Source organism: Takifugu flavidus, chromosome 2 (assembly GCF_003711565.1).
Source record: "Takifugu flavidus isolate HTHZ2018 chromosome 2, ASM371156v2, whole genome shotgun sequence".
NCBI lineage: Eukaryota > Metazoa > Chordata > Actinopteri > Tetraodontiformes > Tetraodontidae > Takifugu > Takifugu flavidus.
In genome coordinates this window covers 19,112,269-19,126,881 of record NC_079521.1, presented here as the reverse complement: position 1 = coordinate 19,126,881, position 14,613 = coordinate 19,112,269, and the positions used below count along the sequence as shown (strand labels likewise).

The 14,613-nt window shown below is 48.5% G+C and overlaps 1 protein-coding gene across 2 annotated transcripts in view; it reads left to right on the top strand.

Moving 5' to 3' along the window:
* The window catches only part of elp4 (elongator acetyltransferase complex subunit 4), a 38,930-nt gene that overhangs the window by 22,505 nt on the left and 1,812 nt on the right, over positions 1-14,613 (top strand). The window contains exon 10 of one of the 2 annotated variants that reach the window (XM_057016716.1): positions 6,738-6,876. The exons of the other annotated variant lie outside the window; for it this stretch is intronic. Within the exon in view, the coding sequence (XP_056872696.1) occupies positions 6,738-6,803 (66 nt within the window). The 3' untranslated portion in view covers positions 6,804-6,876. Of the gene's footprint in view, positions 1-6,737; positions 6,877-14,613 lie in introns of those variants that run through there. 2 annotated transcript variants of the gene reach the window in all.

Sequence of the window (14,613 nt, the reverse complement as noted above, 5' to 3'; positions counted from 1 at the left end):
TAATTAATTAATTAGGACCAAGCCTTGGTGCCTTTGTTGGGGCAGTATTGCTGCATCCCTTCACTCTAAAGCAATTAACAATACATGCACATTTGTCCTTTTGCTGCCCCAACATTCTGCTCACACAGCCCGAATACATCCACGGCCCTCCCACCCTTTACCCCCCCCCCCCCCCACACACACACACACACACACACACCACACACACACACACACACACGTTTATGCCCCACTGCTGGGTATGGACGGGCAGGACTTGCGTGCAAGGGTTTCCCAGGAGGCAGCGGTAGACTGAGGGTTCTGAGTCCCGGGGATGCTCGAGACGGCGGTTAGAGAGGAAGCAGGATTTTATTTCCTTTTTTTTTTGTGCCTCCTCACCCACCCTCCCTCCCTCCCTCCCCACCCACCCTCCCTCCCTCCCTCCCCACCCTCCCCACCCACCCTCCCTCCCTCCCTCCCCTCCCTCCCCACCCTCCCCACCCTCCCCACCCTCCTACCCTCCCTCTTTCTGAGTTCTGTCAGTGATCTTAATGGGGGGTGACAGCTCACCTCTCCCTAGCGTGCCTACGGTCCTCGGAGCGTTAGACCCCCCCACGTGACCCCCACCACCACCACCCCCAAGTCCCGGAAGGCCACAAAGGTTACTCCATATGTTAGTCTGGGGCTTCTTGCGAACCTTCTTTCCTCAGACATCCATATTTTCTGTCAAGTCTGCAGAGATTCGTCATGTTTTGTCTGGAGGAGAAATGAATCGTCACTTTTGGATTTTTAATGGTTTTTATTTGCACTCTTACATTTTCTTTCGTTTGTCTTTGTGTGAGATTCAGCAGTGCAAAGTGTAGGCGCTGTGCACGTACGAGCACATCGTGAAATCCTCCCATTTCTTCTAAACTCTGGTTTCGTTACTTCGCATCCTCTGATAAACAGGCGCTCACTCACTCACATTTGGTCATTTCTCCCTGGACACTGGAGTTAACAGCTTCCTTTAACTCACGTTCTCAAACCCGCCCGATGTTCTGCAGCTCTCGTGCATCTAAGTCGTGCACAAGTGAGCAGAGATGTACGGAACATTCTAATTAAAGCAGTACGCTGAACTTGTGGCCCCCCTCTATAACACATCTTCCTGTCAGTGCATGTCCTTGAGTGTTGTGCAGCCTTTAAATAGTCCAGTGAAATTGTGTAATGAGTAATGTGTGTATTGAGAGGAGCTTTTGTGTGCTGAGATGAGTGAAAAAGCTCCCAAAAGCACGTGTAGTGGTGAATATTAGAGTAGGCCAAGTGTTTGCAAGGTCAGTCTGTGGTGAGCAAAGTGCACTGTCTTCTCCTCCTTTCTTTTGTGAGGGGCTCCCACCCTCCAGCCTCCTTCTAAAAACCAGCGTCTGCCTTTAAAAGGTCTTGCTCTCTACGACTGAGCCCTAATCCAAACTTAACAGCCTTCACATTCACCCGTTTCACCTCATTTGCTTGCAGACACAAAGTCGCCCTGCCACTTTATAAGATGTCGTAATCATGGTGAACATTCAAGCTATGCTCAATTGCTGAACCTCATTTGCCCCCTAACAAAAATCGAGCATTAGGCTCTGTGAGATGAGTGCCAGAGGGGGGGGTGCTATTTCTGAGCATCCTTTCCAAACGCCTCATCTGTGCTTTATAATTCTCTGCCATATTTGGGGCCACTTCCTGTGGACACTCGGCATCGTTCAAACCTTGCCCGCCTCCTCCCTCGACTCCTGGCAGCCGCACATTTGCTGTAATCTGACTTGTCTTCATTACAGACAGTATCCAGTAATAGGCTGCGGCCGCAGATATCAGCCATTAGGCCAGCGTCTATGATGGGACGGGCCTGATTGGCTGTGAGGCAGGTGATAAAGAAACCATGCCTCATTTACCTTCCGTTTTTTTGTTCACACATCCCCGTATTAAATTCAGGATGGAGATGGGAAGTGACTGTATTAATTTGATTTATGCCCCCTCCTACGTTGCGTTGGCTAATCTCCTCCTCCCGGCTGCATTGTCAGCAGCTGATGCTGCTCTACGTTAGCAAATGATTCCATTGGATTAAAGTTGCTGCAAACTTTTCAAAGTTTCCATTCATTTAAAATTGATATCAGCAGAGCATTGTGAATTATGATTCCGTTTTTGGGCTCTTTGGTGCGGTCTCAGTTCCAAAACCTCAAATCCTCCTGCCAGCCGCTCATATCTTGCTAACCGAGCCAAACCACAAGTGGCGTCCTTGACTTTACCGACTCGAAAAGATCTATTTTTAGTGTTTCATCTGGTTTCATCGACCGTGCTCCCTGTCAGCTCTCGCCACACCCTCCGACTTTACTCAAGGTGAACCCGGACGTCGTAATTCACATCCACCAAAGTGTCAATAAGACGTCCACATCAGCTGCGTCTGTGATGGTCTTAACTTTTGTCAGCCGGGGAGCAGCATGTCACCTGATGACATATGTTTGAGTAATTCCACAGACGGCCTCGCCATCCTTTTGAAATGCCATAAAACAAAGTCAAACCATTAAGGATAATATACCCATTATTAGTATGGAAATTAGAAATGGAACGCCATGGCGCGCTGAAAGCTTGTCAGCTGAGTGACAGGCGGAGACGCTCCTGGTTCGGTGCACTGTATTAAAGGTGTGCTCCATGTTTTTCAAACTCCATATTTGGCAGATTATCCCCGGGTGGCAGCTCCCACCTTGTTGGTATTTAAGACAGATTTCAGCGGATATTAACGGATTTGGGTGCCGGTTGCATTTAAAGGTGCAGCTCCCTCCTAACGGGGAGGTGTTGTCTGCTGACGGATCATCTCTGGATGAGAGAGCACAGCAGCATCCCACCTCATTACCGCAGCAACACACTAACTGAGGGACCCACACATTGCTCCCTGTGATTAAGATGTAAATTTCCCCTAATTGGAATGTAAATTCATACATTTATATGAAGACGTCAGCTGTCAGATTGCAATATTGTGTCCTTTTTTCTTCGTCTCCCCTGTTCCCCAGGCAGGGAGTAGGTGCCTGTAATCTGTATCATACTCCCACAGCCCATCCTGGGACGTGCCGTTTGTTTAATGTCGGGCCCATTATGCTGCGTCCAGCCCATCATTGTGATGCTTCCCATTCATGTTTCTGTGTTTTGTTGCAGTTTGATTTGCTCTCGCTACCTGTGTTTGTTCCTCCATGCATGGCTGAGCCGTCAGGGCTTTGGGGACGAGGAAGGGACTTTGAGATGGAGGCCAGGGTCATTGGGTGGCCGCATTTTGTGTGTGCATCGATTACTTCTGCTGAATGTTCCTCAATGCAAATAAGTCCAGCACTTTGAGAAGAAGCACATGTATCTGAAGCAATTAATTTTACCCTTGAATGCCAGCTGTGGTGTTGGTGTGATGTGCTCCAAATTGAGCTTTTTCACCAAAAAGGTGTTAATTTGGGGATTTGGCAAGTGAAGTTGGTGTGTTTGCCAGCATGTGTTGCCCATAGAATGAGAAGCCATTGTTTTTGCCTTGTTCCTGCAAATATCGTCCAGTCATGACACACAATTACCTTCAGATTCACGTCACCAAGGCAAATGCTTTTTATTTTAATTGCATTCCAATGTTTGTTATATACAGGTATATATATATATATATATAGGTATATACAGTAGGTATACGTTGGTCAGCGATAGTGAGCACAGGTGAGGAGGGGTCGCCATGGCAACCCCTGAAGCAAAATTTCTATGAATTTAAACTATGAAAAATGTTTTCATTTGCCTCGTGATCTTAAAAAAAAGATAAGATCACAAACGTACCCTCCAATGGGTAAAAACCCAACCTGTGAGTAAGAGTGGCAGGTTAGGAAATCGCACCTGTGCACGTTCCAACAGGTCAGGCAGCCCAGAACCCAGCATCAGCTTTAGCTGCTAAGAAACAAATTGGGAATAAACGTTCAAGTCACCTCGTGTAGATTTTGAACTCACTTCCCATTGGAGACTGGAACCATTCCCAGCTGTTCCCGGCCGTCCCACGACTGGTGTCGCTGTGCTGGGACTGTGGTCACTGTCACCTCATGTTATTTTACATTCTATACATCTTACGTCTTTTTCACTTTCACACACGCTCACACACACACACACACCCCTTCACTCTGAAGGCACTTTGGCCTGCCCCCCCCCCTTCTCTGCCTGTTTCTCCCTCCGTGTGCTGGTTCTGTTTATTTTTTCAGTAGCAACATGTTTTATTAAGTTCCCCAAAAACATGTTTGGGATTGAAAGAATGTTACACAGTCGAGGCTTTTTACAGAGGGGACACAATACTGAAAACATCCCCTTCATGCCTGGTTTCTCTGGACATCATGATCATGTAATTGTGAGTAGATGGGTATGGGGGGGGGTAATTGACCACAGGGTAATTGGCATCGCAGTTCTAAAAATGTCTAAAAGGCGCTGCTCATTTCAATTTGGCATCTGCTGGCTGCTATCAAGTAAGATAGTGAATAATTCCCTGCTTTAAACGGGGATAAACACAGGCAAAGTCAGACGGTCTAATAACCCATTATTCATGGATCCACCAAAATTCCGTAGGTTATCCGGGATGTCTTCTGTCTTGTGTATTCAGGGGTTGTCGAGAAGATCAGATCAACCCTGTCTGGGCGTGTGCTCGATCACATATGGTGCACATTCCTCTCTGAACATTCACACACGAGCTTGGCCAGACATCACGCCATCCTCCACGGTGCTGGTGCAGATGCTGGAGATCGTTGTTGGTGTTCTTCAGTGCTGAACATCGTTCGAGCTTCCCCACCCTAATCACATAAAAATAAAAGACACGGCCTTAACGGCGGTGGCAGGATGTGTTTACAGTCTGTCAGTACATGTGAAAGTTTTGACAGCAGCATGTGTAAATGTCACCGTATGCAGATTCCCATGAGGGCTGATTCCAGCTGAAGGTTGAGCCATTGCTCAGGAATTGCGACTATGCGGCCGCAGCATGTCGGTGCTGCTCCTCCTACCTGTAGCACCTGAACAGCGTGCGACGGCCCCCCTCACCTGGCCCGCCACCAGGGAGGCGTCTTAATAAACCTGTCTCTTTCACATCCAATTCCATCCATCACCTTCGTCTTATTACATCGAATCAACAGGGCGGAAAAGCAACACGTTTCTCTCCGTTGTTTCTGTTAATCGGGAATCTGCCTCTGGACAGGTGAACCCTGTTGACATTGTTGATGGGGCTTATTTTTGGAGGGGGGTAAGTGCTCGTACTTCCTGGTGACTGCAGTGTTGAGCTATCATGACTCATCTAATGATGCATCTGCTTGCACGCCACCAACAGCCAATTATTGCAACACCCACTAACTGACAGGTGATCTCAGGTGACAGAGGAGGAAGTGAAATCATCTGTTCAGGCTTCGCTCGCCACGTAGAAGTTTGCTGCTTCTTTTGCTATAGTCCGGTAAAAATGTAGTCTTTTAATTCGGCTTTAATCCAGCAATACTAAGTCAACCTGGATCAATGTACACACGGCACAGACGTACAGGAGGCGAGGTAGGGGGGAAATGGGCGAGAGAGGGAGAGAGAGAGAGGGAGAGAGCGAGCGTTTTGTCCCCCAGGTATGACAGAGTCACTCATGCAGAAAGATCCCACATGGAGGGAAGGGGGAGACGTGTGTGTAGTGGGGAGCGTGAAGGAACTCTTGGCGTCCTTTCTGCGTTCGCCCTCCCCTTCTCTAAAAACACATCTGTCTTCTTTTCTTCCTTCCCACACACCCTTTTCCTCTTGTATTAACTCACCCTCTCGGTCCAGTAGAAGAGACTTTGGCCTGTTCAGAGCTGAAGATGGTTCCTCATGTTACTGGGGCCACGGTGCATCAGGACCTTTCTAGGGACTGGGGGGCTACAGCCCTCGGACATGAGCTGGTAGCTACAGCCGGGGAAGCTCGGCCTCGCACTCGCCATTTTAGGCTGCTGCCGTTATCTCATGGCTGCCTGCATTAAAACAATTCAGCGCCGCCCCTCCCCCACCACAACAATCATTTGTGGATGTGTTGGGTGAAATTTAGCAAGAAATTATCATTTTCTGAATCACTTCACTCTGCTTGCTCCATTTGTTTCATTCTTTTTCTTTCTCTGTCCCGTCTTTGAGCTCTTTAAAAGACTCCGAGCCCCCTGCATGTCCTCCTCTTTGCTTCTCTTCTCTGTAGTTTTTTCATCATTGTCCAACAGCACTTTTCTGTGCGTGCAAATGCTTTCTGAACGGCATCCTTTCTTCCCTTTCAGGCTGGATGTCATTGTTGCTGCCTGTGGGCTGGGTGTATTTATTTAGGGGTAATTGGTGTGTGGATGAGTGAGGTAATGAGGTGCATCCACACTTGGCTGCTCCTCTCCCCCAGACAGACGTAACCTAGCTGGGCTCCAGCCTCCACCACACTGCCGTCTCCTTCACACAGGCTAGAATGGCTCTTTCATACCCAGGTGGACAAACACAATCAGCAGCGCTGATACCTCAATGAGGCGTTGAGTTTGAAGTGGTATTTGTGTGCGCGTGCGTATCCCTGTGTGTGTGTGTGCGTGCGTGTGTGTGTGCGTGCGTGTAGAAGAACAGCCCTTGGTTGTTTGCCCGTCCCGGGCTTGACTCATTTGTCTTGTGACTTGTGTTAGTAAGTGTGTATATGGGGCTGAGTGGCTGTTCAGCAGAGCTCAAGGAGGACCTCTGGCTCTGGTAACCTCTGCCAACATCACTCTCCACCTCTCGTCCTGCAGAGCTACCTGATGATGTCACCTACACCTCCCCTATCTGCTGTGGCTGGTGGGGCAGCGGCCGTCTGATGCTACAGCCTTTACATGCCATTTGCTGCCTCATATCCTGTGAAATTCAATTGCACAGCTCATTGTAGAGGGATCTCCCGCTCTCTCTCTCTCTCTCTCTACACACACACACACACACACACACACACACACACACACACACACATGCATACTGTCATTCTCCTGCTTTCATTTCCTGTATCAGTAAATATAAACAAAGACTTCCACTGTCTCTTTTTTCCTCTCTTATCTCCAGCTGCATTTGAACATTTCCACCTTGTTTTGGAGACTTCTTCAACTGTAAAAGAGAAGTTTTAACAGGGTTTGGCTGTTAGCGGCGGCCTACAGGTGTTCAGCAGATAATGTCATGCATAGATTGTTTGTTATCAGGGTAATTGGTGTGGACCTGCCAGCCTTTGATAGGCACACAATTACTGTATGTGATGCATAAGCGGACTCATTTGAGGGCAGGATTTTGAGTTGCTAATGGTGCATTATTCAGCTTTTGGTCTGTCCCCAAAAGTGCCAGGCCAAATCAAACACGCCGCTCCAGGGTAATTGAGGCCCACTCCGCACCCCCTGTGGTGAGCAAGGCAGAACTGTAATCCCCTGACAACTCTGACTTGGCCCCAATCTGGCAGGCCGCCCATTTCCCAGCAAAACATCTAACTCAACATCAGCGAGGATGAAGAACCTGACCGGCCCATTTGGAACACTTTCCAATTTTGTTATTCTTTTCAACTCAGCAGCCTTTGGTGGCCGTTTCTCTACTGATTTCTGCTTTATGAATCGTAACTTATAATTGGTGCCCTAATTACGCGTTTTCAAGTCACGGGTTCCTGCTCTGACTGAGCTTCTGTTGATCAAATAACTTCAATAATCTTCATCATCCCCAGTGACAGAAGAGCTATACTTTTCACAAGAACTTCCAAATATTTCATTTGGAATTCTTTTTTTTCTTTGCACATGTACATGTTTTTTCTTTTGCTCTGTAATTTCTAAGCACATCAACCTTCTAATGACTCAAATTTTTACTTTTGTCCATTTATAGTTTTCCTCATTTGAATGATAAAATATTTCCATAGTTAATATTCCCATCATTATATTGGTATTTATTCACAGTATAAATGAGTAATTTACTAAAGCTTAGTGAGGAGTTGCCAAAGTTTCTTCAACCGTGACGTTTGGTGTTTGTTTGTTTTGCTTTTAGCAGAATAATTCCAATATTTCCGGAGTTTAATGACATTATCAGGAAAGGTTGATAATGGGCCAAGAAAGATCCCAATAATGTTCTGGACTCCGGTGATCTTTGATCTTTGCTCTTCAGAAGTTCACAGGTCATAAAGCAGCCTGTTATCTTGTTAGCCCGTTAGCTAACCTGCAGGAAACCACCTGCTTGTTGAACAACCACCATGGAATGAAGACAGCTCGGGTCTCTGTCTCTCTGTCCAGTCGCCTTAATTCTCTGATCTGAATCGTCGTCTTTAATCTGCCAGCTCCAGCCATCCCCTGAAGCTGTGGCCCCTCCTATATGAGGTCTTTCTCACATTGGGTATCGCTTGTCTTCAGTGTGGTCTCGCTGCTTTTTAGCGTTAGCCTTGGTGCTCCTCAGGCTCTGGCTCACTATTTTAATGGCTTTATTAATGCCTGGCAATTAGCGCTCAGCCAGTGGTTCAGTCGTGGCCGCCGTGTTTCAGGCAAAATTAGAAAACACCAAACCTGCGTTCCCCAACACACACAGGGACTTCAGGACCTGGAGGTTGTGGGGCAAATGGAAGGTGGTGAATTTTTTGACAGGGCAGTGGAGGTGATGTCTCATTCCCTCTGACATGTTGAACACCCTAAAGCTGCCTTAGCCAACAGTCTGCCCAGGAAGCACCTCACCTAGCTGTGGCTAAATTTACACACCCACCTGCCCACAGGGAGCAGACTAGAGAGAGCAGCGGTGGAGGTGAGGATGGGGGGAGGGGGAGGGCAAATCAGGGAGGAAGCCTAAGCTAAGTTAATAGTGGAGGAGCTGATCATAAACATGTTCAGTCAGAAAAGGTTGGTTTCCAAAAATCCACCAAAATTCTTCTCTATTGATGAGAGTTCTGACCGGGTTGTCCCTCGAGATTATACCAATAATCTCCATAATCCTGCCAACGCTCTACAGCTTCCACGGAGAGGAGCAACATCTGTGTGTTGGGAGCTGGAGACGCACCGGTCCGCCCAGGTCGATGGCAGCTGATGGTGCATTTGGAGCTCAACTAATCCAACGGCGTCGTCTCCTGAGGCTCAGCGAGACCGTGAGACCCGAGAATGACGAGCACGTTACCGGGCGTGCTGGGTCGGTCATGAACAGAGAGCTCTGCGGCCCCCTGAGAGCGTAGTGGGGCAGCACTCATCACGGTAACGTCCCCATAGTCCACGGTGCACGTACCAGTGCACGAGGGCACAGGCCATGAGTCGGCCACGTTCCCATTGTAGCTGGTTAGTTAGTTAGCTAGTTAGCTAGTTAGTTGATTTTAGTCTGTTTTTGTCGTTTCCTGCGTGATTTAGATGCACAGTATTCAGTAGAATATTATGGGGTGTTATGATTTGAGATGCCTGTGCATTATTGATAAATGTCCATGTCTTCCGTGCACGAGCTTCTCTTTTTAATTGCAGTTACTTGTATTGGCTGCTTGTATTGCAAATCCTCCCGTACATTATATACGTGTCCTGTCCAACTTTGTGTCTTTTGAGCCTTTCACTCTTTCTACTGGTGCTCAAAGGCTGCGTACGTTGATTCCTTGAGACAGACGGGATAAAGGAACAGTAGCCAGCGTCGGTGCTGCCCGGCGGCAGAGTTCAGGCTGTGTGCCTGTAGGCTGATGTGCATGAATGGCCCGAGAGGATGGAGGCTGGTCTATGTGTGGCCCGGCTGGTCCAAGTCAGCAGTAATGACTGGCTTTGGACAGCATGCCTGTTAATGTGAATGGGGTTACTCTGGGCAACACCTTTTCAGCTGGATCCTATGAAGTCCCCAGTATGGTGGTCTTTGTCCACACAAGGGCCGTCCTCTCAGCAAAAAGGGCTCCTTTTTTGTGAGGACTATCAACTGGTGATGGATTATACCCAACCCCCTTTATTCATCCATACAAACCAGAAGACACTGATGCATGTTCACACTCACACCTACACTCCTGTTGATACTCAGCAGGCTGCAGTCTTGGGCCACATCAGGTAGGGTCCTCGCGGGTCCACCGTTCACTACACACAGGTTGGAATCCTCAATCAACCTAATGTGCTGGTTTAGTACTGGGGGGTTAATTATGAGATGAATGTGAGCAGAGATTAACAGGAGCTCACAGGTTGCTGAAGGAGCACGTGCACACTGGAGTTTAGTTACATCACGAGGGGTTTTTCTGATTGATGAAAATGATGATTCCTCATCAGAAACGTTCCTTCAGATGAAAGTCTGATGTTTTCTGAGTCTGAAGATAATTAAAGAGACCAGGCAGCAGCTTCTTCCTTTTCAAATTCCCCAGTTGGGACCACACTACGCCAAACACAACAGTGTATTTCTCTGTGAGTGCCCCCCCCCCCCCCCGAGGGGTGCCGGGCTGACACAGTAACCTCCACACGACCTTTTACCAACTGTTATGCCTATAAAGTGCTTTAACTCTTTCAAACCACAAATGATGAGGGAGAGATGGGATTCTGGGTTGGGTGGGACTAGTTTGTGCTCAGCATTGTTCCGCCAGGATGTAAATACCTCGGAGGGAGGTGTGTAGGGGGAGCTGACGGTGGGTGTCTGCCTGTTCTCACACAGGGGTGTGTGTGCACGACGAATGCATAATACATGACGGTGTCCTGATGTCAGACTGGAGCCTTGAAGACCACCGAATGCTCAGCAGTAACTTCGGGGATCGCATTGCTTTATTCCATGGCTAAAGCCATTGGAATTATTACAGAGATTAAAGCAATCCCTGCACTTTTATCCCAATCATCTGATTTTCTGGGGGGGGGGTTGTGGGCGACTGCTCGGGCAGGTTAGGAAAGAAGGTGGGACCGTTGTCAGTGAGCACTAACAAACAAATCATGACTGATACCGTTTGAGCTGGAATCAACAGCCTGTCAATGTTCCTGTTTTTGTAAGATTTAGGCTCATTTTGAGGTTTTGTAGAAGTGAATATAACACCAACCCCCCCCCACAGAAAAAAATGGGGCAGACGCTACATGTACAAACTGCACCATTTTCCCATCCTCCAAAAATCCAAGTTTGTGGAACAGATGAAGCTTTTGTCCTGCAGGCTCATTGGGAACATCCTCCAGAGGTTCCCAATCGTGCAGCAGCTTTTAGAAATGCTGCCTTTACCAAAGGTGTCAGTTTAACCTGAGGACCCTTATATCACAATCAGGCATTTGGGGGCAAAATGTGTTTCACGGGGGTGGAGGGCAACAAAGGTCCCCCAGTTATTCTGTCATAACCCATGTAGACACACTCTTTGCTATGGCCCTATCTGTAGTGAAGGGAGCACTTAGACATGTTTGTACTCCACACCCTGTATTCCTCTCTGGCTCCCCAGGCACCATGTCACTCCGGGGGCAGACCAGCTCTGCCTGTGCCCAAGTCCATACCACCCAACTCCCCCCCTTACAGCCCACCACCACGAGGGTTGACGTGCCCTCGTCCCCTGCCCTAAAAAGCCCACAGTCCATACTGACCCTGCCCTCCAACCAGAAACAAAAATGAACTGAAAAGAGACAAAATGGCCCCACGCTGCTTCTCCCGTCAAGGCTTTTGACAGGCCCCCGAGAAGGGGCCCCCCAGAGGAGGGTTCGGCTGAAGATGATGACAACGGAGATAACAAGTCAAGTTGTTGTGTTCGAGCACGGTTACACTTTGGCCCTTGTTTGTCCGTGTGGTTATTCAGTAGCATCGCGGAGCTAACTGATTCCCATGCATGTCGTGTTCCGTAACATGACGGATGCTATCAAACGCTGTTCTGCATCAGTCCGTGGAGCGTGAAGGGTAAATGGGGAGGGAGCTCCTCAACAGCTCAGGAACAGACATTCCATTAGGTATTACAGAACCTTGAGATCTTATCAGTTAATCAATTTCCTGTTTGGACACGCTCATTTTAATGAATTTTATTGGGTTATTAGTCCCTTCCCATTCCCTCAATGTTTAGGAATATAATTACACTCAGAACGCTTACTCATGCATTTGCCTGTTTGCTGCCCGCTCTGTCAGATGCATTAGCCATGAAGCAGAAGAGATGAGCTGTGTGTGTGTGTGTGTGTGTGTGTGTGTGTGTGTGTGTGTGTGTGTCAGCGCGCATGACTGTCTGTGTGAGCGCCTCTCAGGTGATCCTCCATCAGGTAGCAGGTGATATGTCAGGCAGGTGACCTCCACTCGGTTACCAAAACAAAGCAGCTAATGCTAATAACCTGCATCGGCCCCAGCGGCCTCGTTACAGCACAGTGATGTTATACATATTTACAATCTTTGATTAGCGGTATTTCAAGCTCCTGGCTAACATAATGAAAGACCAAAACCATTTGGTGAAAATAGAACAGACGGGCGGTGACTAAAACGACCGGGGGGGGGGGGGGGGGGTTCAGTAAAAACTATCGCCTGAGAAATAAAAGCCTCTCCAGTCGACTGCTTGTTCTTGGAGCAAGGTCAGGGATCATGTTTCACTCTTTGTTATCCCAAAAAAAGGAAGCGAGAGCTTCTTCGAGGCTTTTGTCAGATTAGGTGGGCTAGAGTTACTAAGTGATTGGGTTTACCGCGGCTTGGTTCTGCGCTTTTTCACCGGCGGTGGAGGAAGTATTCTCTGACATGCTCAGCACATGTTGCGCTGATGGTTGGCTCTTCCAACAAAGCACCAGCACATCAGGTCATTACATGGCTTCAGCTGCGTGGGTCCTAAATGCTGCTTCCTATGGGCCCCGCCAGCGCGTTCCCACACAGACCAGTGTAATCTTAGAGGTGTGAGGGATTACAGCTCAGTTTAGAAACTGAACGGACTGGCATGTCTGGGAATTCCTCTTTCCCGGTTTCATTCTGGTACCTGCTCGTATGAATGAGACTGCCGATGGAGCACGGTGACCTGCTGTGGTGGACGTACGTGCGCATCAATCTACGGTGGCTGCGCCGCCACGGTGGCCTCTGATCTGATGCTCGCTCCTCTACCGCGTGAATACATCCCTTTAAAGTTGGCAGGATATTTGGATTATTGGTTTTGTGTCTGTAAATCTTCACTTTTTCAGATTTCACTGAATGAACCGAGCTGGTAACGTGCAAATCACAGCATCCGTGGTGTTTTTGGTGAATGTTGTGCGGCGTTCCATGTTAGGCTAATCTGATTGGACCAGCCAGACCAAGCGTCACGTGTTCCAACACGGTGTTGGGTTTCCCATAGTTCTGAGCTGTACAGTGACACAGGCCGTTTGTAAGTGTGGCTAAACCCTATGGACCAAATGACTCGTTAAATTAGCACCTAATACTCCCGCATTTAAGAAGCTGTCACAGTGGATGGAATGCCTTTGATGGGCTACTTTATTGGAGCGGGCCCCGTTTCACTTGGAGAAATTTTGCCAACTAAACTTAACTTCCCTGAATAGAAAGTGAAACCTAAACAAAACCTTAAATAGTGATTTGACACGTTCAGCGAAGGACTGATGTGATTATTTCCTCCACTGGATGCAGAGATTGTCCACAGCGATTACAGGCGTCAGGAAGCACAATATTTAAGAAGCGGGCTCTTTGGGCTGTTTAGTAAGCTGAAGGAAATTGTTCATTGTGGGGTGATATTAGTAACCCTCTTAGCCAAAGCTAGTCTGTGGGCCGACCCCGAGGGCTCATTTCAAGTGCTTAGCGCTCGTTTGGAGCTTTGTCACTCCTCACCCTGTAGGCAGCCTCAGCCCCCCTCCCCCCAGAGCCAGGCTGACCCTCAGCTTTTTACCCCTGTCCACCACCGTGGTCACAACGCTGGACACACACCACGTCCAGATGCTGGCGCTAACGCTGTGGCTCATCCATTTTCTCCACCCCTCCATTCACCGAGCAGCAACCAGTGGTCTTTTTTCCCGCTCCGAACACCCCCACCCCTGCCCACCCGGCTCACTTTTTTCTCTTTCTCCACCCTCGTTGGGGTTGCCGGGCAGCAGAGAAAGACTTCACACACACATCCACCCCACGATGCCTCTGAGGGTTTTCCGGATGTCCTTGTTTCCATCGTGGAGTGTTCAGGTCGCAGGGAAACGCGCTCAGAGCCTCTCTGCTCATTTCTGACCTCCATTCATCTGCTGCCCTGCTGCACATCTACATCATTTCTAAATTCCAAAGCAGAGAACGAGTCAAGATTGGCGTCCGTTTTGGTTCCGCAGTTACCCCCCCCCCCAGTTGCCAGGCCCAGCTCTGATATGGGCTGCGGCTGATGCTGTTGAGTGCTGCCAGGCTCTCTTTTTCCCCTCTCTGTGTGTCAAACCGATCGATTGGTTCGTCTGCTCCTCCCTCAACTTTGATGTTCTCATTGATTCTTCTCATCTGCCCCCGAACTCAAAGGTTAGAAGAGCTGCGCCGCAACTTCTGGATTGCTTTGACCTTCGCTCTGCACATGCTCAGTGGGTCCACAGCTCCCAGAGCCAAACAGAAACGGCACAGCTTGGCCCTTGGGTGCGTGACAGCGAGACAACGGTGTGCCGCCTTTCTCTTTTTTCCTCGCCCACTGCGGATGATGTATATGTGATTGATTTTTTTCCTCTCTCCACCAACTTTCCGCTGCAGTGCGCTAAGCAGGACTGAGTCCAGGCTTGATCAATGCATTGTTTTTCTTTCTCAATCACACTCCAATGA